The sequence below is a fragment of the Rissa tridactyla genome, chromosome 8 (assembly GCF_028500815.1).
Source record: "Rissa tridactyla isolate bRisTri1 chromosome 8, bRisTri1.patW.cur.20221130, whole genome shotgun sequence".
Taxonomy (NCBI): Eukaryota; Metazoa; Chordata; class Aves; order Charadriiformes; family Laridae; genus Rissa; species Rissa tridactyla.
In genome coordinates this window covers 33,590,791-33,618,310 of record NC_071473.1, presented here as the reverse complement: position 1 = coordinate 33,618,310, position 27,520 = coordinate 33,590,791, and the positions used below count along the sequence as shown (strand labels likewise).

General features: G+C 37.0%; 1 protein-coding gene across 1 annotated transcript in view; it reads right to left on the bottom strand.

The window, feature by feature from the left end:
* Positions 1-1,146: 1,146 nt before the first annotated feature.
* COL11A1 (collagen type XI alpha 1 chain) overlaps positions 1,147-27,520 on the bottom strand; it is a 159,921-nt gene continuing 133,547 nt past the window's right edge. Inside the window, exons 50-67 of the mRNA XM_054213016.1 lie at positions 27,025-27,078; positions 26,396-26,503; positions 26,152-26,205; positions 25,805-25,858; positions 24,561-24,614; positions 17,120-17,173; positions 16,597-16,704; positions 16,458-16,511; positions 11,806-11,859; positions 10,709-10,816; positions 10,040-10,093; positions 9,915-9,950; positions 9,754-9,807; positions 8,670-8,919; positions 6,367-6,479; positions 5,481-5,549; positions 4,568-4,801; positions 1,147-2,856 (exon numbers count right to left, since the gene is read on the bottom strand). Of these exons, the coding sequence (XP_054068991.1) occupies positions 2,710-2,856; positions 4,568-4,801; positions 5,481-5,549; positions 6,367-6,479; positions 8,670-8,919; positions 9,754-9,807; positions 9,915-9,950; positions 10,040-10,093; positions 10,709-10,816; positions 11,806-11,859; positions 16,458-16,511; positions 16,597-16,704; positions 17,120-17,173; positions 24,561-24,614; positions 25,805-25,858; positions 26,152-26,205; positions 26,396-26,503; positions 27,025-27,078 (1,659 nt within the window). The 3' untranslated portion in view covers positions 1,147-2,709. The remainder of the gene's footprint in view (positions 2,857-4,567; positions 4,802-5,480; positions 5,550-6,366; positions 6,480-8,669; positions 8,920-9,753; positions 9,808-9,914; positions 9,951-10,039; positions 10,094-10,708; positions 10,817-11,805; positions 11,860-16,457; positions 16,512-16,596; positions 16,705-17,119; positions 17,174-24,560; positions 24,615-25,804; positions 25,859-26,151; positions 26,206-26,395; positions 26,504-27,024; positions 27,079-27,520) is intronic.

Here is a 27,520-nt window from a genome sequence, read left to right as displayed (position 1 = left end):
AGGCAAGAATATTTAATGGCAATTTTCCCCCTTTAATCAGAAACTTTGGGAGAACAAGAATAGCACATTGAAACAGAGAATGGACAAAGAGGAGTTAGAGTAACTGGTGGTGGTGAGTTGCTCTCATGACAAGGATAAATGGTAAGGTACCTAGCTAAGGCCTTAAGAATGGCTAAAGAATAAATCCAATGAGTCCTTGCCTGAGAGCTGTAGAAGACAGACTCAAGTTCATTTCCTCCTTTGGGATGTTGACAACGTGAACCTTGGCAAGATATTTGACTAACACTGGAAAAGAGCTGCGTTTGGCTTCTTGCATACACCATTGCTCTCTTAGAAACACCGTTCTCCTGCAGCCTAATCCTGACTCTGCGAAATTACAACTATGTTTATTTTTTTACCTAACTCACCCTAAAGTACCTGACCCAGAAGTGCTGATTGTTTTAGATAGGGTTGAACAGCTCAGCATCTAACTTAATCTAGCCCACCTGAGCAGCAGAAAGTAGCTGCTCCTTTGCCAAACTTATTGGAGCTGCTTTCACAGCTATTGTGGACATAAACAGAGTTCATAAAGAACAGTTAGCAGGTTAAAAAAAAAAATAAACTGTTTTGGAGTAGTCCTCAGGTGACATACATCATCACCAGTTCTAGTTCCACTATCTAAAACAAGGTACTGGAAATTCTGTGTTCCTGTAGTTTCTAAGTCTTGGTCTAGTTCTTGTCTTCCATTTCCCATCAATAAATAAGGTCATTTGCCTACCTTATGGGATGCTACAGGGATAAGCATGAGATTGTGAAGCTCTCAGACGTTGTAGGTTCTAAGAGAGTGTCTGGGGAAACAATATCGGCTTCCTGTTTTGTGTTCAATAGTATTATGTGGACTGCTGCAGCTACAAATCCATACAAACTGCATGTGAATTTATCAGCCTTGCTGCATACTGCCAATGTCCAGATCAGCATCTTTTCTATTAACGCTTCTTTTCCCAGTGCTGTTGCCCAGTGCTTGCCAGGACATGTAGTAAGATTTCTTTTTTTTTGAGTCTGGATGGTCTGAAAGCAGAATGAAGTTACAGTAATAACAGTGGGTGAGTTTTGGACATTGAAAAAAGAGAATGACCAATCCAGGTAGACAAGACTTGATTTTATTAATAAAATTTGTATTTTCCTCTTTGAGGTGACAGTTACAAACTTTGGTTCAAAAATAAAAGAAAATATGAACAGCAAGAAGTTGACTTTTGAAATCTCACTTTTACATGTATAAACGTGCATAAGAAAATACCAGTTGGAAATGAGCCAGCAGAAACTAGTACTATTTAATTTAACAATTTATAAGAAATAGAAACAAACATTTCTTTTCAAGTCTTACATATATTATGAAAAATAATTACAAAAGGATTTGTGTTGTAAAGCTAAAATGTAATTCCTACTTCCAACTACCTGAATAAAATGTTCAGAGGGAAGGCCAAACAGTTATTTTTTTGAGAATTGAATAGCGAATTCTAACAGTTTGGGTCAAAGACAGCTCTGTAGGAAGCAGTCCCCTCGTATGTTGCTTAGCAACTATGTAGAATCACATGACCTAGACATATTGCATCCCTGGCCTTCAGGTGAAATAACAGGAGAAAAGAATTCATATTAATGGGATGGGCAAATATTGTATAGGACCATTCTGTGGAACTTTTTGTATCCAGTTCAGGAAGCAAACATCCATCATTGCTTACATTAACATCTAAGTAAACACTGCAAAAATCCATAAATAACCATTTAGAATCCAGTTTTAATATTTATGCAGACCAAATAAGCAGAATGGAAAAAAATTCAGATGAGATTTAAAAAAAAGGAAAGCCATGTGACTAATTTATTTCACACAGATTTTTAACAGATCTCTTACATGGAAGTTGTTTTTTTTTCTTACATATTTTCCCCACCCAAAAATATAAACTTGTTTATTTTAGGTATATACATGTATCTTATGAAATTCTGGAATTAGAAAAGAAAATAAAAAGTCTGAGGTATAGCACCATGGAACACAGCACCTTTGAAGGTGCTTTGGTTATTGAAATTCAGCATCACGGAGTGATATCAGCAGAAAAGAGTTGTTTGAGTGTGCTGCTCAAGATCTTCCAGTTTGCCACCTTAAATTTTGTTGGTGACTTCAAATAACAAAGCTCTTCAACAACAATATATACAAAGGGATTTTATTATTAATCAGAAATGGAATTGGCTTCACTGGCAATTACAGCTTTATTTTTTCAGAATACATACACAGTACTGACAACGTAGTTTTGTAATTCTAAAATAGGAGCCAGGTGCAATTCAGAGACACATGCAAGTTTTGGAAATGGACAGAGAAATAACAGTATAGTACTGTACATAGAATAATTACAGTTTATTAAACACGTTCTTAACACCTCTTTGTTGTGATGGAAGGAGCACCATGTTGTTCGCTTTTTTACAGCACCAAAGGAATCCAAAGGGGGGTGTTCCTAAAGTGAGCCCTATGTTGTCTGTCTGTGCCACAGCATCTTTGCAAAATAAGTTTAAGTCATGTGATTCTGGCCCTACAAGGGCAACAATTACTTTCTAGATAAGACATACATACACAGCAAGACATATTTTCTATGCCATCCTTATTCAAAACTTGCATGTGGCATTAAGTGGGTTGGTAGCACCAAAGTGCAACATTTTTGTTGATCTGATTTTGTCATAAGCTTAACCAAGGAAGCAGACAGGACCGACCTCAAATCCAAACTTCTGGTTCTGATCACCAAAGTCATTGATCATCACATCAACTATAGGCACTTGGTCTATTTTGGGTGTGTTGATTTCAACCACTGTCTTTGCATAGCCCTTTCTTGACTGTTAAAAAACAAGCAAAAAAAGCAAACATGGTTATATATCAGAGCAGCAAGCATGTACTGTAGATCTTCGTAGGCTTCTCTGAAGTGTAGAATTTATAAATTATTGCCCACTCATGTACCAGATATTAAAAATTCTAAATTTTATATTTTCTTAGGATTTTATTTTAAAAATATGATATGGAATGCTTTTAAAAAGAGAACGGCCCATAGCTTTTTGACTTTCTGAAACAGGCCTAGAAATGAAAAATTATTGAAGACATTTAATGTTTCTTAGAAAATTCTGATTTCACATCTACGGTATTTAATAAATAAAAACAATATTCTCATAGCAGTGCACGTCTTCCCTGTGAAAAAAATCACTAATTAGTTCTGAAAGACAGAAGAAAAATCTACTTCTAAGAAGAAAGACTGTAACTGTCTCACAAAATACACAGCAGCTGTTTGGACATGAAAGAAAGTAGTAGTCTGACAGGACTGCCAACTGATGCACTTAGAAACCAGGTTTGAAGGCACACCCTTACTTCGTAACAAAGGCTCTCTGCCTCCTCTGCATATCAGCCACCCAAGTCATCATGGTAGTTATCAGGACTGTACTTTCTTCAGAAGGTCCCTTGTATTTTGCTGAGACCCCTTTCAGCTATGCCAGAGCTGGAGTTTAGATGAGCATCCAAGTTGGCAGATAAGTGTGTTCTCAGTTTAGTGGTAGAGTTATACACTACATCACTTCCATCTCTCTCTGGAGCTCTACACTCACCCACTACGGATAACAAAAGTGAAATAAATATACAGGACATACAGAAGGGCTGACATGAAGCAGTGATGTATTAGAATCTCATTACTGCGGGCAGGAAACTCTGCACCTACCTGAGCTGCATCTCTGTCTCAGAGCCAGGTACATCCTGGCACTTTCAGGTCTCTGATTCACTATCACTGACTTCTCTGGAACTGCTTTCAAAATGCTCCCATATCAAACCCCAAAATAATTAATGAGGCTTCAACTGCCACTTGCTCCTTTGATGTCTTTGTTTCAAAGTGTTCAGTACAAACCATTCTATTTCTGAAAAGAGGTAACAGTTGCTATGCTTACAGAGACCCTGCTGGAGAGGTAGTCAGAGCTGATCCATGTTTGGACGGCTCTGGGGATTTTAGCCAAGCTAAGAAACTATTCTGATAGGTACAATCCATAAACTGCCTGGCTTTGGCTACCAAAAAATGAGAAAAGGAAATACAAAGTCACATGTCAAACTATGCAACTAATTCACTATATTTGGGTATATATGTATGGCTTAGTTCATACATGTTTTTGCCATATTCACTAAATATTCTGTCTGTGTATGCCTTGATTTTGAGTATAAATACATTCTGCTGATGGGTTGCCTCCCCGGATTATGCCTTTTTTGCTTCTGTTCTTTTATACTGTGCTCATACTAGCAGATAGTGTAGTTGCAGCACATTGCTGCTGACAGCCTGTATCCATGCCAGGTTTGTTCCATTTCTGTTGCTTGGCTTATGGTTTGGGTTTGTTTTGGTACACATATGAAAATTAAATAAGGGACTAGTGTACTGTAGTTAACAATCTACTAAAAGGCAGTCTATTAAAACGTGTTTAGAAAGCTTTTCTCAGAAGAAAGCTGTGAAAAAATGAATTTGTTTGGTTTTTACTTTAATGGACAGGTTGGTTTTGTAAAGACTTCTGAACCTCTACTTACTGCACAGCCATCGTGAAGGGCTTTGATGTAAGGATTGTTGTCGTAAGACATTTCTTCATCATTTGATCCTAAGAACCTTAGTGCTTTGTCATAGCTGTCAGACGATGCGTCATGCCAAGCTACAGACTGATGACAGTTGTAAGTGAAATTTTGTCTGGCAGAGGCACTCAGTAGTTTAAGGAATGTCATTTGGACCATATTAATGGAATTGCCTTCAACATCCAAATAGGAAAGCTGGAAAATATAAGCAGTTACATAAATATTTATCTTTTTCCTTTGTTAAAATGCAAAACAAAATTATTGTTGACAGAAGAACCACATAACTGTCCTTAATAAAAAAAAAAATCAACGAACACATAACATTTTATGGTGTTTTATAGTTCAATAAAGCTATGACTCAGTAAATAGATTTTGATGTTGTGGTAATATATTTAGGATGAAGAACTACATATTTTAGCTTCATTCTAATCATAAAGACTGAGAATTTTCCTACCATATAGTGTAAACCAGCAGAATCTCTTTGGGAATCTGTTTTTAGTTAATTACAAAGTTATGTCAGCCTGCAGTCTCATCTTCGCGTGCTCAGTATATTTCCTGTTACCTAGAATGGGGCAGGGGATCTGTGCTCTGGCTGCTTTACTAAGGTTTAGTGGAGATGTGTGGTCTGCCAGAAGCCAGATCCTCACCAGCAGATGTGCAGGTGACCATTGGGATCGTTGTGGGGCAGTACAGAGCGGGCTCCTGCTGTCCAGTGGCAAGAGGCCATATAGCTGCTCTGATATTCACAGCAAAAAGGCTGGGTCTGAAAAGTCTTTTCTTTATCTAAATATTTATAAAATTCCTTGGGATCTTTTGATCACTGATAATGTGTACTTGATTTGTGAATGACTGTTATGTTGCAGTGACAACTTACAAGTTTGCCTCGCTTAAATTCACTAAACCAAGATCCTGGATTCTCCTTTGGCCATGATGAAATTCTAACCTGTGTGGTAAAAGAGCAGAGATAGAAGTATTTAAAACATATGTTAACAGAAGGTTTTACATTACTTGGGACAAATTTCACATCAGATAGTAAATAATGGTTCTTCTTTCTGAGATCTCAGACTCTTTAAAGCTCCAAATTAGGATGCTTTTCTTGTATAGAATGTCTTCAAATTAGTGACTTTAAACGGAATCCAAGGTGATAGCATATAAAGAGAGCTAGTTCTATTTAAGGGGGGACTGTTGTGATCTGTTAAGATTCAGGTAAACTGCTGGGATAAATTGTTTCTGTAAAGAGTGTCTAAATCCGAGCTTTTACTGGTGTTGATGCTGATAGATCTCTCTCATTTAGGCAAGCTTTTGGAAAGCCTTCCTCTACACCATATGCTCCATCAGAGGTAATTTATAACAATGAGCGAGGACACTGTTAATACATAGTGTTTTACACCTACTTCGCATAGCTATAAATGAATAGATATAAATGAACCCACAAGAGAAACACAGTAAGAGTTTACTTTTTAGGTGTCAGACGCTAGATTATACATTTTCACTGGCTGCACAGCTATGTTGCATTCTGAAATGAAGTGAAAGGTTAGCAAGCAGGTACGTAGATTCCCTGTCTAAGCAGAAGGGTGAAAATGCCCTTTGTTGACTCTGTGTACCATTTTACCACTTCATTCAGATTTATGCAAATTTCAATGTAATCAGAAAGACAGATATATGAAAATGTGACAGTGTAACTATCCTGTTTAATTCAACATTGCAACAGCATAGTAGGATCTGTCAACAGCCAACTGAAAACACAGATTGGTACTTACTCCTTCAGATTTCTTATCTGGGTAGATGCAAGTTTCCCCACCTGCTGTGAAATTGCAGTACACTTTGAAGGAGTCTCCAGAACAGCCCTGGTTAGGATCAATCCAATATTCCCCTAAAACAAATGAGAAAATATTTGCCTTATATAGTAGAAATGGTATTTAGAAGATCCAGGTTTTACTGCTACCCAGTGGTCCTACAAAGTTTGTAGCAAAGTTATTTTATCTGAATGATGAGAAAGCAACCCTTTCTTTTCTACCTTGTGATTTGTTGCTGCTGTTAGTGTGTATGAATGATAACACCAGGTTCACAGTCTGTTTTTATCTCCATCCTTTTGGTTTTATATAATTTTACTTCAAACCATGATTCTATTGCAGGATACTGCTGAGGTTTTGGAGGAACTCTGGAGACCTCAGTCTAGAGGAGGAAGGACATGTTGTGTGAAACACACTGCAGATCTCAACAATTTGGCCATTTCAGTATTTCAGCTAGAAGAATAATTTGTACCTGTGATGATAGCACTCTCAAAAAACAGAGCACAGGCAGCCTTAAGCAGAAATAAGTCATCTGCATACCTATCTACATAAAAAGATGGTCGCACAGGACTTGGTGAGGCTGTAGTTGGCACAAGTACCTACAGCTTCCACTGAGAGAGATATACCTCAAGAAAAGATGTTTTTTATTACTGGGTTATGAAGCTGCAACACTAGTGAAACTTCAGACTGCTTTAGTTGATTAAAAACACCTTAACTGATGCTTGATTAGGTGACATAGTGGGAAAGACAGTTAAAACTTGCGTGAGGCTTCCCATAGTTTCAGCAGTCCTACCAGACTGGCATGACTGAGAATTCAGGCCCTGCAATGCTAGGGTGAATAAAGGCTGGGGATGAAAGAGCCACAGTCAATCCAAGGTCCATTAAAAAATCAGCACTTTTTAAAATCTACCATTCTAATTATAATGATGATTTCTGTGATGTGGGTCCTTATCCCCAGCTACTTTCAGAGCAGGACAGCAAATTATTTTCTGACACTACAGTTCTAATCCAGTTTCAAGGAAATAGTGGAGGTTTCAAAGAGGCTTGACAAATCCTTTCACCAGTTCTGTCTTCTGAATGCAGGGCATTATGGTATTTTAAAATTCTATTGATTCAGGCTGCATTTATTGAATATTCCCTTGTTCCTGGAGAATCCTGTATTTTAATGAATGCGTTTACTTTTATTTTAACCAAAATAAGATTACTTTGATATGAAGAAAGCTCCAAAGAATAAGCAAATAATGGTAAATGAAGAAGGTGAATGTGTTCTATGAAAAACATTCATTATTATGGAGGTACTGAATTGTAAAATATGTGCTTTTCATATAGCACATACACTGCTTAACTGCTCCTCAAGGCAACCATTTGTTTTTATCTATCTAGAATGAAACCAATAAAATATTATTACACTGTCAAAATCTATTTTTCCTCCCATTTAAAACCAGAAAAATACTGCTTTGAACTGGGAAATATCCACTGCAATTGACAAAAATGTGAAAGGATGAAAACTCTGTGAAGGTTGGCTTTCATTTAAACCTTTCCAGAGGGGTAAATTCACTTTGAAAAAAAGAAGAAAACCACAAAGAATAATTAAATCAAGGTAGTTCTTCAGAACACAGTGTCTTGTTCATGCTACTCTGCATTTTATTAAGCTAGTACTTAGTAGCATTAAACAGTATTGGAGAAACGTGCATATCTATTTGCTGAATGATACAGAACAAGCAGTGGTCATGCAGTAAAACAAATTGTTGTTTCTGAGGGTAAAAGAACAGTAAATTTTTTGAGAGCCATAATCAATAATAAATCGTATATAATAGCAATGCTAACTTTAATATTATGCTAAGCTAAAGTATACTAAAATAATTCTTGTTTCTTTTAAAAGAAGCTATTAGCTATCCCAGCATGCTGACATTTGTGATTTTACTTTCTGTTGATCTAAACAGCATCAATCTTTCATCCCTCTCCTGTTTGGATAGTTCTGGAAATGCAAGGCCCACCTTTCGAAACAATAACTGTTTTTTTATTTAGCACTTTAAAAACTTTTAAGTCTAAAACCACATGAGGTTATGTATTTAACGAATTTTGGCTTTTAAAGAGACAGCACCTGTTACTTAAAGTTTATAAACTTTTATACCTGCAAAAATAGATTTAAAGTGACTGTATTTATTGAGCAACTATATTAACTATCTACCGATAATTAATTATTTTGCCAAAGTATCTTAGCAGATCATAACTTCAGCCTTGTTTGCCTTTGTCATGCAATAACATACCATCTGGGAAGTCTGGGTGGCAGAGTTGCAAGTCTTTGCAGGTTCGCGCCGGATTATTCTGAGTGCCCATTGGATACTTCATATGCTCAATGTCTTGCTTCAGTGAATTCAATGAACCAAAGATCTCTTCCATGCCATCGGAATAATCCAGAATATTATCACCAGCATCAGATAACATGTAATCAGGAGATCTTCTTGTCTTTTTGGGTGATTGGATTGGAAGCGGCTGAATTACCTCACCCGGAGGACCCTGAGTGGAAAACGATATATCTGGTTACCTTTCTGTTTGTTTTTCAGCTGCCTAAATACACAGAGGAAGACCACAGAACGTGTCTTGGAGATGCTTTGAATAGGCTTTACTTCTTTTTTTCTTTACTTCTTTTTTTCACTTATTTCCTTCAGTTTTCTGCCTATGTACTTTGATTTACTTGCAGAAAAAGATGATTATAGAAGGCCAAACCATTGTTGTGCTCTAAACTCTTCCCACTATATTGCTGTTTGGGGAAGAGTGTGTTGCCCTCACATAAGCGTGCAGAACTGACTTGCAATTGTCTCTTTATCCCTAGCAATTCCCTCAAGCAAAGGCATAGGCTATGACAAATGAAAACTGTGGATGTTTCCTCTGATAAAACTTTAAAAATTCCACTTGGGGTCTATAAAGCAGTATTTAATTTCAAGAAATTGAAACACTACATTCAGATTTGGATTGTTTTCATTTTAGGTCGTTATGATACGAAAAAAGAAATAGTAGAAACAGAGGAGTATTAACAGGGGGAAACCAAAATCATTCAGTTTCCTGTGATTCAATATAACACATTAAGTAATTATTGGGGGGGGGGGGGGGTTTGTTTGTGTGTGTGGTTTGTTTTGGTTTTTTTTTTTTTTAAGTTCCTTATGTTTTTTTCAATGCAGACAATGTATTTCTGTGTCTGGTGGATCTGTGTTTCCTGAAAAATGAATTTTGAAACAATCATTAATATTTTCCTTATCTGCAAGTTCAAAAATGGTGTTTTCTACCTGTGTCAAAACAGGATCATCATGTCAGTGTAATGTGCATGCATGCCAAATAAGAGTTCTTACTTACTGGAGGACCAGGTGGACCAGGTAACCCACTGTCACCCTTTTGACCAGCAGGACCCTATAAAGCAATGAGAGAAATGCAGTGCTGATCATGCTGCGCAATGTTAAAAAATAACACACAAAAGTTAAGTAAAAGAGCAAAAAATATGGAGGAGAATTACTCACGCTGGATCCTTTGGAACCTTTTGGACCTTGGGGACCCTATGGGCAAGAACATATAACTGTAGTTGGAGTATATTCCATGCAACATGGGAGTGTTTTGAACGGGAGGACTGGATGAAATTACTTACAGGTAAACCAGGAGGACCAGGGGGTCCAAGTGGACCTGCAGGACCAGAAATTCCCTAAGAAAGAATAAGATAATAAGTACAGAACTGAAGTATTCTACATGTTGGATTAAAACATGCGTATCTATGACAAAGGTGGTCCTGCTAAGCATCCAACCCTGACAGGTTTTGATTTAGGCCATTTGCTAGGGTCTGAGATAGTTTGGAAGTTTAAAATATTATCTGACAGTTTGAGTTGCTTGTAGTTGTTCTTACGCTGCAGTACTTGTAGTCACAACTGTGTTCCCCTTCAGACTGGCTTGGAAACCTCACTTTTTACATAGTGCCTTAAAATATGGCTTAATAACTAGGAGAAAGGAAGCTACTTCGGGTAGTGCAGTTAATAAACATGATGAGATTTGTGCTGCTAGTTTTATCTTGTCCCTAACTTAGGTGTATGTGTTTCCTTCACATTCGTGCACAAAATTGTATATCTTCTGAAACATGCTGATCTCATTTTAACCTGTTTAATTGCACTGTGTTTGTACAATACCTAAGAAAGTTTTAACCTCTAGCAGGAGGCTCTGGGTATTAAATTTTTATAGCAACTTTAAGTCTCTCAAAAGAAAGACTGGAATATTTGCTCTTCGCTTGCATGGAACTTGAATGAAAACACAAGTATGTTTTACTCACTGCATCACCCTTGGCTCCAGGAGATCCCTGTGGGCCAGGAAGACCCCTGTCACCCTTTTCACCCTGCTCTCCCGGAGGTCCAATCAGACCAATCAAACCAGGATGTCCCTAAACAAGACAGAAGAAAATATAGTTAAACCTCAATATATATAATGTAAATGTGCTTTGCAAACACACAAATTAGAGCACTCTCAAATGTCATCACTGTTGCTAGTCAACAATCAACCTGAAAACAAATTATTCTGAAAGCATATTCTTTGTTGGTAGTGGCCTTTAGACTTGTAGATTATTTGCAAGCTGTGACCACTTATTCAATGAAAGATATCTTACTGAAACTAATACAGAAATAACAACACCTGTGGGTACACATTTCATACCAACTTTCACATTTAGATACTATTATGCATATTACAGAATTGCACATTTTTTGCCACATGTAACATAGCTGTATAAACAGCTGATCCAAGCACATAAATAAAACCCTGAAATTCATAGGATATAATTCATTAATTATATTAATGAGTATTATATTATATTGTTTATATTATATTAATTATATTAATGATTAATTATTAATATAATGAATGAATTATATTAATAAGTAGTCATATCCCTTTCTCTATAGCTTTTCTCTGATACAGAAGCAATCAATTAATTGTTGGGACTCCATTAGAAAAATGCTATCCCGGATGTCTCAATCCCTTATTTCAAAAGAAAGTACTATAGCTGTTTAATATTTACATTTTATTGTTTTAAAATAAAAATCGTGAATACTTTTTATTTCTACTTACTTTGTTTTTGTAAAACCAACAGTTCTTTTTACATCAATGTCTTTGGAATTTTCATTGCAAGGAAGAATCACATGGTCAACAGATTACCACACGGGCAGCAATCTTTTTCTTTCTATGTATGTCCAGGATATCAGATGTGGCTTAAAACTTCATGATTACTACTAAGGCTGTGGGAAACTGACTGATAGACATGGTAAGTTGCCTTGCTTTCTGATACAAAAACCCTAGTGTTTCTTTCTGCTAATTTTATACAGACTTTTGGACTGGATCAAAATTACAAAGACACAAACAGTGAATAAAATATACCTTCTCTCCTTTGGAACCTGGATCTCCTTTCAGGCCAGGCAACCCAGGTGGACCCTAAAAAAATCAAGGGAAGTAATGTTAAAATAAGTTTTAACAAACTGCACAGATCATGTTTTCTTGAAATATTAAAGGCAGTGTAAGTCAGAGTCATTCAGTGGTTGATGGTTGTGATTGATGGCATGTGATTTAGGGCCCGAGATAAAGTTTAAATGCATGTTTAAAAGACATAATGATTCTACTGTAGCATTTAAATTACTTTGTAATTAGAAAACCATAAAGGGTTGTATGGTTATAAATCTATGAAGCAGAGGGTCAACTAAACTCTTAAAAAGCACTGAAATCATCCAGTGAAGCAAGTGATATTAAAAAATACATTCAAATAATTTTCTGTTGATTAGCCTTATTGTGCTTGTGGTTATATTACATGCTTTCTGTTATTACTTCACCTTAATTGCAGTACCTTATTTTATTTGCTTATTTTAGCCCTTTCTTTCATAAGACAGTGGAAAGTATTTGCAAATGAGAATTTGTTTTGTGCCAGTTTACTACAGCTCAGTAAGATTTTTGCAGCCTATAAATCAGGTTGCTTATAATAACTGTTCCTCAATATTGTTTTGTTGGAGAACTACCTCATGTTTTGTTTCAGCACTCGGGATGTTGTTTTGGGAATATGGTTTCCTTGACTTGCCACCTGAAATTCCTGTAAGACCATGAATAATCAATATTTTCTAAATATTCAAATCTTTTCTTCTCAACATTGCAAGCTTACTTAATGTCATCTAGGTGTGCTAGCTCCAGTGACACGTGCAAGCTTATGGTCCTTTGTCACTTTTGTAAATGTGATTAATTACACAAATTACTTAGGTTTTGCAATACTACTATGGGCAATCCTAAATGCTTTTAGGAACTGCCTTATTCTCTTTGGGCCTCCACTCCTCATTGTTTAGGGATAATACCTCTACCTTACAAAGGTGTTAAACTGATATCTTTTCAGGTACTTGCATGGCTCTCATCATATAGGCAGCTTACAACTTTTAATTTGTATTTACAAAAAAATGTGTAGTTGCAAACAAATTTGTATTTACATCCTTTCTGCAGCACAGCAAAGACATATGTTACTTTACAAAACTAAGTAAGAAATGTTCTTTATTCTGAGTTTTAACTGCAGTTGTATCTAAACATTACTCCATGCAACTAGATTTCTGTAAACAGAAATGCGCTAGGGCAGGAGACAGAGCTGTGAACAACCAACATAGGGTCAATAGAACCATTCTAAAAGCCCTTCCATATTTTTGGAGTGGGTGCAGGAAGGGGACAATCGAAAAGACTAATTTTTTTCATGTGGTTCCAATGGAAGCTGATGCTTAGAGAATCTATTGGAAAACTCCATTGCAGTCTTGGTACCTGGGAAACTAAGGTGAAGGATAAATATACTCACATACATAGATCTTATTTTCTTCACATCCCTTGCAAAAAACACTGAACAATCTTGTTATAAATTGACATAAGCTTGTTTTCCCTGACAGTGCTTTTTTTTAATCTTTACTGGGGTCATAAGAGTAATCCATTAAAGATACTATTTTACCAGTAGTCAAAAATATAGCTGGATAAATGTAATAGAAAAAGATTATACATGAAGTTTAAGTCTCCTTTGTTTGCTTTTTCTTCAGCTTTTTAATTATTCTAATCCTTGTTTATAATTTTTTGAGCAATATGAGAAATCTTCTGAGGTTCATAACAATGGCAGTGCTGGTCTTGTGTAACTTGTACAGAATGAGGTGAAAAATTCAGGCCATGCAGTGCATATGCAAGCACAGAAAAGACATTCATTTCTCAGAGGCTATTAATCTCACACTCAACATGTATGCATTAGGCGTAGAGCTGCTAGACTAAGTCAGTATCTCATCACTACTAGTCTCCTGCTGGCAGTAGACATCTGTGAAGTTATGATACGGATAGCAGTAATAAGTGACCTTTTCAACCTGGCACAGATTCAAAAGTGCCATAACACTTCATGTACAAAATATTATTCAGTGCGTATCCTTTCCATCTCTACTTCAGGATATCATTAGATGCAAAAGCCTAGGCAAATACATAATTCATGAATGAAAAGTGAAATTTTTAAGCTTTTGGAATACAGAATCAGACATTTTCACCTGCAGTGTGTTGTGCTCTACTGCAAATCTGCTTTCATATTCTTCTCCTGATAGCAATCTGCTGCGGAGGGAGGGAGGTGAAGGAGGGAGACTTAACCTCAGCAACTTTTACATATAAACTTTACTTTCTTAAAATCCAAAATAAAGTTTAAGTTGCAGCAACGCATCTAAAAAAAAGTTCTTGTTGAGCTGACAGGAAGCCTGTGCATTTGGGAGTATATAGTTCATTAATACACTCCGCTTCAGATTTGAATTGAAATATTTAAGCTCTCAAATTTTGGAAGAGATATTTTGATGATGTATTTGGAGGCTTCTGGTGACTGACATGTGAGAAAGGGATGCTTATTATTGCTGAATAATTCTTCATTGCCTTTTAAATTTCGGCACAGAATTGTAACTGTGGAGATCAGTTTTCAGTTCCCCGATTTGTCCTCCATGCATTTTATTTGTAAATTGGGCACATCATTTAAAAACTATGGTGGTGGTCCCATCATAAACTCTTTGGAGAGAAGAGGTTTTTATTATGGGCTTAGCACAGGGGAGTCCTTTTCCTTGCAGCTTCTCATTCATTGTTCCCAACCTCCGACTTACAAGCAATATGTTATCCATGAGACTCTAGACAAAATTAGAATGTTAAAATGAAGGGCAACAAAGAGCTACAGTGTAAGGTCTCCTCAGCAGATTATTTGCTCATTATTGTTTTCTAAGGGACACAGACAAAAATTAAATTATATGTAAGTGCCATTGTAATGCCATCTATAATTATATACACAGAAGTGATCGATAGATACACCTATGCACCAGATCACTGTTCATTGGGAGAAAAAAAAAAAAAAAAAAATCTTTCTAGTGTGTGGGGCATAAAAATGTATGTTCTGAAACTCTTTCTTACAGGGTAAGAAGTTGCATGTTTGGAACGTTTTTGGAAATGTAAATAGTTACCCAAATACTTTCACCCATTAAAGTATTTCAGTCAATGAAAGAAAAGGCAATTGCTCATGTTCACATATGCACATGAGCATGAAAGACTGATTTAGGGTAAAAGTCTTAATTTATGCAGCATTTCATTTTTATATACTGGAAAAGTCTGATACAGAAATTTTATAGCTGATATTCAGACCCTGAGTTCTCACTGGGGAGGCAGGAATGCTCTTGGGATTTTGAGTTCACATATATAGTTTAAGCGCAAAAACTTTTAATATTAAGGCTACCCAAGGACCTATTCCTTCATGCTTCCTACTCACAGCCTTCCTTTTTCCCTTGAAGAACCACATCATACCTGGAGTAGAGGATAGCCCCTTATTGCCCTAGTCTCCTAAAGTAATCTGATCGTGTATGTTGGCATACTTAATCTTCTGACCAAAATAACAGAGTGGATTTTATGTAGAATTTGGTAACACTGCTTGCAAACTGTAAAATGCCTTGAGAGTGTAACACTTGTTTTGGTTTTCTTTCCACCAAACTGTAAGAGGCCATGTTTTGTTCTGAAGCTTTTTATTCCCAATGTGTGACTCAACTGTGACAATAGGGGTGAGCCCTACTTCAGTGAGTTTGGAGAGCAAGAGATATGAGATCTTTCCACTAAATTGGATCACCTTTGCTTGACATGGGACAAATTAACCTGCTGGCCATATAGTTTAGATTTGAATGTCTGCACATAATGATGAATATTTGAATACTGTGCAATCTGTGCTCAGAGCGTTGTTTTTTCAGCTTGTTAGAAAAACTTCACTAAAATAGCAAGTGTAAATAGCAGCAATGATATAACTTGATAATATGTCATCTATAAACTTCTATTGCTTTAATCATATTATTAGCACAGAGCACAACTGTGGTATGCCCTAGATGCCCTAGGAACTGTGAGCTTGGTTCATTCAGACACTTCTAAACACTGTGGTCATGGATTATATTTCCTGGGACTGCCGCAGTGAACAACAGACACACTGCTGCTCTTCAATTTTATAAAAGTAGCATATTTTCTTCTTTGGTAGAAGTCCCCTTTTGGCCCTACTTCTGATTTTTTTTTTTTATTTCTCTAAGGAATAGATATGATCTAAACATTTACTCTATGAATAATGGTTTCCTAAACTAGCAGTCATTAAAATCAATGGATATACAAGATTTACCACTGCTAAGGAAACAAAATGATTTAAGGTATTAACCTTCGCTGATGTGGGAATAGAAGTAGATTTTTTGATTGTAAGCTTCATTCATGTTATATTTAATTATATTCAGGAGATTTAAAGAATTTGGTTTTACGCTGCCTTAATCTGCTTCTAACCTGGTATAGCTCAGCAGCGTTCTGCACAGCTACCTACTGGAGTAGAGCAGCAAAATGAAGGCAGTCATGTATCAGATTTTGCCAGCACAGAGAAATAGTGACTTTGTGCTAAGAACTGACTTGTACATTCATTTTTCTGTAAATGCACAGACACATCAATGGTATATTTTAAAGGGTCCTTTTTCTGTTTTGGCACTGAAAGGAAGGGTACTCACCAGAGGCCCAGGAGGGCCATCCTGACCTGGAGCTCCAGGTAGACCTTGTTCTCCCTATAAAAAACATAAAGGCTGCTTTACCAGGGGATATACAAGGAGTGCAACATTTAAAATATTATTATATGCTCTGTTTACTTACCACAGGGCCAGGAATGCCCCGGAGACCCTCTGGGCCAGGTTTTCCTGCGGGTCCCTGTGGACCAACTGGACCTGTTTTTCCAGGAGCCCCTTCTGCACCAGGTTCACCCTAGAAAGAACACAAGCCACAGGTCAGAGATGAGGAGCCGACTAAGCTTGGCACGGTAGGGGTATACAAGCTGCAAAGTGAGAGCAAAGTTTCCTCACTCCGTTTTGTCAAAGCTATTCTAAAACAGTGTTCTGCACAGGATGGTTTTCTGAACAAATTTTTGATAGCTTCATACAAAGATATGCCAGCAAAGCATGCTTATCTTGCTTTTTCGCAGGGATGAGCTAAGATGCACAGATAAGAGTCCACTATGTACTCCATTATCTATTGCTACTAATTCTGGGTTTTAATTTGGATTTTACAGTTTACCTATTATTACTTTGATAAGTTTCACACTCAGCACATAAGAAATTACTTTTCATTTATATATGGTTTATATTTCCATGCTCCTGAAAAAAAATCTTGAAGGTATTACCTTTGCACCTTTTTCACCTTGTCTGCCTTCTGCACCAGTTGCTCCAGGAGGTCCCTGTAAAAAATGGAGACTGAGCTCAGAATCTCAGTTTTCTAAAATATTACCAGTGAAAAAAAATCTGAGAGTGCAATTTCTGCTGTCTTAATAAACAGGAAACGCTAACAAAATAACATTCAATTTATTTCTTGACATTTTAGTCGCAGGATAAAAGTCCCGATCTTTCATATCAGCTCATTTTCCTGTTTATAAAAATTTATGGGATTTGAGAATGCCTAAAAGAATACATATCACCTAACACCTCTGATATGATGAGGTTAAGAACAAAGAAATAGATCAAAAAAAATCAAAAGAGGATATAAAAGTAAAAGGAAATTAACAATACTAATTTACATATACAATAACAGTTTTAAACTTGCTTTCCATTGGCTTCTGTCTATTCACTGTATTTTATCCATTGATTCCAAAAGAGCTTGTCACTCTACAGTGCACAGCATGGCATATACTTCTTTATTCTCTAAGTCAGGGATGGGGTGAGTAAGCCTTTTGATTACATTTAGACAGCCAAAAATCAATACATGCCTTAATATTATGCAGTAAATATGAAAGGAAAAAACAAAAATAAGTCACATGACTAGAGGTTGTAAGTAGTGAAATAAAGACACTGAATACAAATAGCTGTTGATATCAGGTTTCCTGCTATTGCTGTACAAAAGGCTCTGTTTGACCATGAAGGTAGAGCTTGGTACTGCAGGAGGATGTAGAGATGGGATAAGGTTCAGGTGAAGGCCACAGAACAGGAGTGGCAGTCGTCTGGCAGCACTGTGACTACCTATTGCTGATGTCACCCATCTTTCATTTTCTTAAGGTTTCAGTCAAAAATAAAAAGACATTTTTCTGCTCCAAAACATCAAGGGCTGATTTTCAGGTCAGGGAATTAATATTCAGAAGCAGTATCTAGAATCTAATGTACTCTTCTGAAAATGGTACTCATATATACTTAGTTCAGCAAAGATGCACTCAAGTTAATGGACCAACTGTTTTCCTACAAGGTTAATTTTTAGCCTGGGAAATGTCTTTATTACAAGTAGCTATTTCTTGCCAACCAAGGAGTTGCTTAAAGCAAAAGGAAAGAAAAGTGACCATGATCAAATACAAGGTGATTTTCTGAATCTCTAAGACTTATTCCCCAACACTCATCTGTTCATTAATGGAACAAGCAGTTTGTTATAGAATCATATAATCATTTAGGTTGGAAAAGACCCTTGGGATCATCGAGTCCAACCATCAACCCCACTCTACAAAGTTCTCCCCTACACCATATCCCCTAACACCACATCTAAACAACTCTTAAACACATTCAGGGATGATGACTCCACCACCTCCCTGGGCAGCCTATTCCAGTGCCTGACCACTCTTTCTGTGAAGAATTTTTGCCTAATGTCCAGTCGAAACCTACCCTGTTGCAGCTTGAAGCCATTCCCTCTTGTTCTATCGCTAATTACCTGTGAGAAGAGACCAGCACCAGCCTCTCTACAATGTCCTTCCAAGTAGTTGTAGAAAGTGATGAGGTCTCCCCTCAGCCTCCTCTTCCTCAAACTAAACAGTCCCAGCTCCTTCAGTCGCTCCTCATAAGATTTATTCTCCAGGCCCTTCACCAGCTTCGTTGCCCTCCTCTGCACTCGCTCCAGCACCTCGATATCTCTCTTGTATTGAGGTGCCCAAAACTGGACACAATACTCAAGGTGTGGCCTCACCAGTGCTGAGTACAGGGGGACAATCACCTCCCTACTTCTGCTGGTCACACTATTTCTAATACAAGCCAGGATGCCATTGGCTTTCTTGGCCACCTGGGCACGCTGCTGGCTCATATTCAGCCGCTTGTCAACTAGAAGCCCCAGGTCCTTTTCTGCCAGGCAGCTCTCCAGCCACACTTCCCCAAGCCCGTAGCGATGCATGGGGTTGTTGTGGCCCAAGTGCAGGACCTGGCACTTGGCCTTGTTGAAGCTCATTCCATTAGCCTTGGCCCATCGATCCAATCTATCCAAGTCTCTGTAGAGCCTCCCTATCCTCATGCAGATCAACACTCCCACTTAACTTGGTGTCATCTGCAAACTTACTGATGATACAGTCTATGTTCTTATCAAGATCATCAATAAAGACATTACGTAGAAATTAAAAAAAAATATTCTAAGGATCAGCAACAATAAAAATTCAACCACTTCCATTTATTTACTGCTTTTTACTTCATAACAAAAAATGCAGGCCCCTAATAGTAAAGCACTAAAACACAATTTTACAGACAAGAACTGTTCTTCCAGTCAAGCGTCTACCTGTATGCTTTGTGAGCTCAGGGCTTTAGACCAGAGTTTGACCTCATTTTTTATACTAGAGCTGAATTTAGCCCAAACTTCTTACAACCTGTTATATTTCACCATCCACTACTGCTGGCACATAGCACGTACCTTGAGCAACTCATAGAATCATAGAATGGTTTATGTTGGACGGGACCTTAAAGATCATCTAGTTCTAACCCCCTGCCATGGGCTGGGACACCTCCCACTACACCAGGCTGCTCAAAGCCCCATCCAACCTGGTCTCGAACAGTTCCAGGGATGGGGCATCCGCAACTTCCCTTGGCAACATGTTCCAGTGTCTCACCACCCTCATAGTGAAAAATTTCTTCCTGATATCTAATCTAAATCTACCCTCTTTCCATTTGAAGCCGTTACCCTTTGTCCTATCACTACATGCCCTTCTAAAAAGTCCCTCTCCAGCTTTTTTGTAGGCCCCTTTCAGATACTGGAAAGCTGCTCTAAGGTCTTCCCAGAGCATTTTCTTCTCCAGGCTGATCAACCCCAGTTCTCTCAGCCTGTCTTCATAGGAGAGGTGCTCCAGCCCTCTGATCATTTTTGTGGACCTCCTCTGGACCCGCTCCAACAGGTCCATGGACCAAACTCCACCGGTTTTAATTTAATTCCTGGAAATTTACATTCATTTTATAACTATTTACATAGAAGTATATGAAGATAATTAATTTGCTTCTGAAATGAAGCTTTCTCCAGAGTGGAAATGAACATCTGCAGTACTATATGAACCTTTTGGACAACAGAGATAGTTCAGGTTTTCCATCAAAGCTAATGCAAAATTAATTCAGTCATCCATGGTGGACTTTGGTCATGTGTTGTGGGTATCAACAGGCTGTTCTCTTTGGTATTTTTAAGAGCTGTAAGTGATAAAGGACTTAGTTTTACTTCTTCAAAATACAGAGAAGCTAAAAAGCCCTGGGCAGGGTGATCCAATTGCTGACTCTTTAAAACAGGAAGAATATTTTAAATCACTACTGTTCAAATAATAATAATAATCTCTGATGCATATACCGCTTTGTGTAGGTTGTAATTGGTTGGGTGGATTGCAGTTCACAGTGATAATAAGAAAAATTATTAGCAGGTATATAAATAAACTCAGGAACATTTTAGAAACAGGATTTTTTTTTTTTTTTTTTACTTACATGAATTAATTTACATGCCCATTGTCTTTACTGCTTGAACATTCTTTTCACTCAAGTTCCCTTATGGATTATAATCTACCCTACCTAAGAAACTGAAAAGGGTTGACTGGTCATTTGTATTTGAGAAATATGGTCTCTGCATAATCTAGAAATGCAGCTGCAACATGAATTAGCAGGGCTAAAAACACTGTGATCGCTAAATTACAAATACAATGAATCATGATTGCTAAACAAAGGGTGTGCATTCACTATCAAACAGTGCCAATGCTGCACCAACCACAAAGCAGCTAAACGAACTGCTCTTTCTAACAGCCTGTGATTGCTGCCATAGCACAGATGGTGCTTCTACAAAGAAAGACTGCTAATTGTTATTTATCTTACCTTCCTACACTTGAGTTGTTAGAGTGTCTGGTAAATTTTAACTGACAGAAAAGATCTCAATAACAATAATTTTAAATTAATGCATGGCTCCCCACCCTCACCACCCCAGCTACCATGGTGATTTTTATGATCATTACACTTCAAATTTAGAAATGATGCCAGATACATTTTATGCAGAACTGAGAAGACAAAAGAACTCATACAGAAACAAACTCGTCCTCAATTTTTGTAAAGTGAACCAATTGGACATTTTTGTCTACTCTTCCATATTTCATAATTTCATTAAAATAATTTAAACTGTCTATCATCTGACTGAAAACGTGATTTACAACATAGAAAACCACTACCATATTTTCATCAGTCTGTCAATATAGGAACCTGGCATATTTTTTAGGTGTTCCATGCATTTTCAATGAAGAGAGAAAATCAGCTTAATTTTTAAGTGGTGTGTGCACCCTGCTGATGCAGCACGATACTGTAGCCAAAATGGAAAAAAAACTCCTTCCTAGAAACACTTTTTTTTCTACATTATTCAACATTGTATACAAAGACAACTAAGCAAATAAACTTTTGCTTCTCAAAACCTAGAGGCTGACTTTGTTGCAGTATTGACATCTGTTCTTTTATTGAAAGCAGGCAGTATGCCCTCCAGTTTGGAACAAAAACATAGCTTAGTCTTGCACTTTAAATTCTAACATTCTTAGACCGATATATGGAGCCTTATGCGTATGTGATCTGGACATCTAGTTGACTCTAATAAAGAAAACAGCCAAACAGCAGAAAACACAGCTGAAGGGCCTAACACCCTGAAAGGTTGAGAGGAACATAAGCAAGTACTATCTGTGTTGATTTTTATTGATTGTACATGTTACTTTCTTTAAGAATGAATGTTGTTTGATGATGTCTTTTCCTCATGCTATTTTTCACATTTGTCAGATAGAAATCAATGAATTCAAACTATTGATATCACCCAGTACTCTATGGCAAAACAAAACAAAGTCCCAGAAGTACGTGCAAAGAATTAAGTTTCTTTGAAAAGAAAAAACAGTAAAGACATAACTGTAGTGATTCAGTCTTCATATCTACATTTGTAGATAAGCAGGCATTGGATCAGGAGGCCTTTTGAGGTGTTCCGCTTCTTATTGATCACAACTCACTTATCTCCTACATTGGAAGGAGAAGCTGGAGAACATTACACCTCTTCAGAAACACAGTCTTCACATAGTATGCTGTCGGTCAGTGCTGATTCTATTATGAGCAAGGGGAAAGCTTGTACAGCTGGGAACTTTCACTGACAAGCCCATAGCAATTTGTGACTCCTTGGTTGTCTTAAATTGCTCCAACAATAAAGTTAACTTTATAACACAGTTCTTATTTTCAGAACATTTAACAACACTTCAGAAGCCATATCCTTCTGTGAGGTTGGCAAGTTTCATTCTTCTCTTTTTGGAGATGGATAAATTCAGACAGCAATATTACAAACGTTTAACACGCAAATAATGGGAAAAGGATTAGAAAAGGGGTTCCTAGTCCCAGAGCTATACTAGACTGTTTGTCTGTTCAGCTTGGAATGTAATATACATACATGTAATGCCTCAAGTTTTCTAGATAATCGAGGCTGATATCCATCAGTGGAGAACTTGTCAAGGGATTTGATGATGGAAAGCCCACAGTGAGAGGAAGACGTCCTGACGAAGAGCAGCCATTCTCAAATCAGACAGAACTGCTAAGGCTAGAGTTGGGTCCTGGATAGCTGAGAAGTCAAGTCAGTGATCTGCTGTGGGCTACCTCTACCAAAAAGCCTTTCTATTTAGGTCCATGTCTTTCACTAGAATTTGCTTCCCAGGGAAAGCTGGGGAAATTCTTTGTAACCGGAAGTACTAGACACAGATTGCTTAAAACTCTGAAACCTGGTAATAAACATAATTTCATAAGACTGGGCAGTGAAACCAGGTAGAAGTCAGTTCCAAAAATACAGGGGAAGAGGGGAATGAAAATGACTAACAGAATAAATAAGGAGACTGTACAGTTGACGAATTCAAGGGACTAGATTAGAAAGCATAATCCTGAGCTCTGCCTGTTGTTTCAGAGACAGAAAAACAAAAAATGGGGTGGAATGTTGCTTTCTATTAGTGTAGACAGCGCTGCACCTCCATAGACAGCGGCATTACTACTGAAATGGTATGTCTTTCTTAATCCTGATGAAAGGGCACTTGTTAGGGCTTTTTGCTGAAATTGATTCTACCATAAAAATTGCTCTTCGTTATTTTTCATTAGCTGTATGTTCATTCTGCCAGCAAAGTAGGAAGCTTTCAATCCTTCACTGTTTCTGTCTGGTATAATATCAATACAACGCAGACTCTTTACAAGCTTGAAAGATTCAGGTACTCAAGTAATGCAGAATTTGATTCTACAAAATGTTTTCTTCAGAATTCAGGAACGGGGTTACTTAGCAATATTTAGCCACACATTTTCGCTAAATTGGAAATGTGTCAAACCACAAGTGACATAATATTTATGTTTCTAAAGTGTTTTTGTCTAGGTACAATTAGATGCAATATATCCAGTCTGTTAGGGAGCTACTGCCTTTTGTATAATAAAGTAGGAAGTTCAAATTAGATGTCGAACAAACATACTAATTGCTAATATTCAGTCGAGCCATATTTCAGTTCTAGTGATAAGGTTGCTAATGCTACCATAATCACAGTATTATAAAGTGTTTTGCAAGTTGATGGAGCAAATAGATTATTGTGTAAAATAGATAAAGCTAATTTGGCATGCCAGTTCACTCAAGCCTATTAAATAGAACAATTTAACACTTTTTTTTAAATAGCTCTCAGCTTACATTTAATGATAGCCCCTCCCTTTTTTTTTTAAAGTGTAAAAACTGCATCTGATTGCTCTCTGAAGCAGAACTAAAGGTTGATGCATCTACTACAGTTGTGTAAGTGTAACATTATTTACTGGTTTTGATTAGCTACATTTGTAAAGCCTGTGAAGCTGCAAAGATTTTAGAAATAATGGAATGGCTTCAAAAGTTACAGAAATGTCTGCTTGATAATTTTGTTTGCAGAGGGGATAGGTTTGCACAAAAGCTGCATTTTATTTTTTATATGCATATATATTTTATTTCAGAGGCTAAAGACACCAAAACAGATACATTCTTCCTGCTCCCTACCAGCAGTCATGTGCCAAAGCATGGTGTCTTATATTACTCTCATAATGACTCACTCCTATTAGCAGACTAATTCAGCAGACACTGAATTCTCACCCTAGCAAACGCTGAATTCACTTGGGTGCAAAGAAAAAACACATTTGTAGATAAGGAATACATTCTTCCCTGTGAATTTTTGTTCCCATGATCCATGTAACCCCTGTTGAAGGGTTTTCTCTGCTTTTTCTATTTTTTCATTTCTCCTATTACATTACTTAAAAGAGACTTCAAACATCACTTAGATAAGCATCACAACATGGAAAACAAGTAGCTGAAATTCTTTAGAACATAGTATCTCAGAAAGAGAAATGCACCAGAGAAAATGAGAAATTACTTACTCTTTTTCCAGGTGGACCAGGTGGGCCAGCTTCACCTGAAGGACCTGGTGGACCCTGCAATGGAAAATGATAAGCTTAGTGGTAACAAAGAATAAATTATATAAGTGCAACGAAAATCTGCAATATGTTGGCCACTTTCAATGGACAGAAAGTAAGTACCATAGATAGATACAGAGAAGTATACCTGCTTATTCAACAAATCCTTTCTTAGGGTGGTCTTTTGGTATTTTTAACAGCTTTTGTTACTGTACAAAATACAGTCATTCTTTTTTTCTCTTCCTGTTTGCAATAAAACTTTTCAGACCAGAAAATGGCTGCACAGAAGTAAAATAGGGTCTTAGCTACTGCCTAACTCCATTAAGAGGCTTCAGGCGCTAAAGTTGTTACTTTTGCTAAATTTTTTAACTTACATCTGTGAGTTAGCTGCCCTGTGGGTGACTTTCTCTTGAAAAACCTTTTGTGCACTGATAGCCATTTGGCTATCTGGTAAGCTGTGATACTCTTAAATATTTCAGGGTTGCTGAACAGTTTGATAAGATTTTCCTCAGGAATACAACACTCTAAAAAGTAATTACTGTTAAGTAAGACATACAGATACTGATTTCCTGAAGTTTGCAGGTAAACCCCAGTTTATAACTTACTTCTAACCATAAGTTCAATGTACTAGAACTTTTTATTTTCAAACTGGACTGTACAGGATAATTCCCTAATAATCAGGACTTCCAGAGCTAGAGACTTTCCAAAATGAAAACCCAATCTTTTTGCAATAAAAATAAAATAAATTAATGATGTTTTAATATGAGTATCACAGAAATATAAGAACTTTGATGCTTAATATGGGTATTGCTTAGATACTTCTTAACTTTCTTAAGGCAGAAACATCAAGGTTTTGCTTCATTTCATCAGGTCAGCTAATGACGATTATTTGGCTGCAGCATTCCTTTCTTGTGCTCAGAGCTGCTCTATTTTTAGTGCTCCTCAGCAGCCCCAGCACAAATCCTTAACACATCATTTGTTTCTGCTTCTAAAAGAAATTGAGCTCTTGCTTCTGATTGTGACTATAATACGGACAGTTCTATCTCTGCAAGGAAATAAATAGATATTTTTCAATATAATAGAAAAAGCATTCATTTAGAAAATACTTTTAAGAGTATGAACATGTAGAAACCACTGATTCAGCAAAAGATACTTTCTTAGCATAGGAGAGAATAGGCGGCTGAAATAAAATGACAGAAACAACTCACAGGTTGACCAGGATCACCATCTTCACCCTTCTCTCCACCAACACCATCTTGACCCTACAGAATTCATGGGAAAATAAACAAAATATAAAATTCATCTAAATTAAGTAACTTGGTTTCATATATTAATATAAGAGCACTGTTTTTTACAGAGCATTTTCCTAAGGACACTATTTTTCAAAACTTTTAAAAGATTTCTAAACCTTTTTTAAGCCTTAAGAAATACATGAACATAAAAGCAACAGATCTTACAGGCAAGACCTCATCTCCAGACAAGAAAGAGGCAGATTTAACTAGAATTTAGTGCAAACCAAGACCAGGACCTAAAACTGTTCTTTAAATATACTTACAGCTGGACCAGGTTCTCCAGGGGGACCAGGATCTCCAGGAAAACCAACTGGACCCTAGATAAATCAGGAAAAAAACCCAGGGAACGTGTCATCCATTGACAAGCAGGTAGCAATCATCACAAATATTTTATGAAGCATATAATGAATTTAGTTCAAATGTAGAAAATTATATACAGTTCTATATGTAGCACAACTTCAGCAGTGCTTCACAGTGCTTTGTATTAAAATTGTTAAGCTCACTTACTGGGTTACCCTTAGGCCCATCATCACCTGGAGGTCCTTTAGCACCTGGTGGTCCAGCTGCTCCGGGCGGACCAGCCTCACCTTTTTCCCCCCTTTCACCTTTTGGACCCTGTAGAAAACATATGAAAACAAAAATGTCATCTGGAAATTGAATGGCTAAAAAAAGATTACAATGGCAAAACTTTTTCAGACCTTGGCAATGTTATTCATCAATAAATGCTGGCATGTGAATGGAAAATTAGGACCTCAGCCTCAGACTGGAAAACCTGTGAATCTCAGGTTGAGTGCCAACATCTGCACCCAGTTTGTATCAATGAACTGTCTTCAGAGAGAAAAACATGCACGTCAAAGTTAACACTCTTGGAAAGAAAAATGGGCGCTCTCTTAGGAAGTCTTCAGTTTTGTCCTCTAGCTGTTACTACAAGATGTGGCTATAATCATAAGGAAACAAACTGCATTTTAAAGGTATAAGTTCTTCACTGAAAATTTAAAGCAAGTGCTCAAGTTGCTTTAAATTTGAGCACGCAAGTGCTCAAGTAATCTGATTAAATGCTTTCTAAAGTAAGCACTACCAGATATCTTAGTTCACCATAATAAAGGCTAATAATAAGACAAAACCAAAATACTCACAGATGTTCCAGATTCTCCAGGAGGTCCAGGGTTACCAGCTTCTCCAGGTTCACCCTGTAAATATGTAAGGATAAATTGATGAGTCATTAAGGAGAATATTTCTATGAATTTACTTCTGTTATTACATATTCTTCTCATGCTTACTCATGTGAACAGCTTACAGGAACTGTCTTTTATTTGGTCTACCTATAGGAGGCTGAGTCACATACGGTTTTGCAGAACTGGAATCTGAAATTTTAGAGAGAAAACTCTTAAGAGAGTTTAGAGAAAACTAAGCTTTCAGTGAGCCAGGGAGACTAACCTTCCCTTTGGGCTTTGGAAGATCTTCCCCTTTATTATCACATATATTTCAAATTTCCTGTTTGTCATCTTTCTTTCTAGTCACAGAAAAGCCAAAGAAGTGTATTGACTGTGTATGTTATTTTCCCTAGAAGATACATTTTGCCTGGAAGCGAGTTTCTACAAATAAGAGAATACTAATTGAAATAAATGCCAA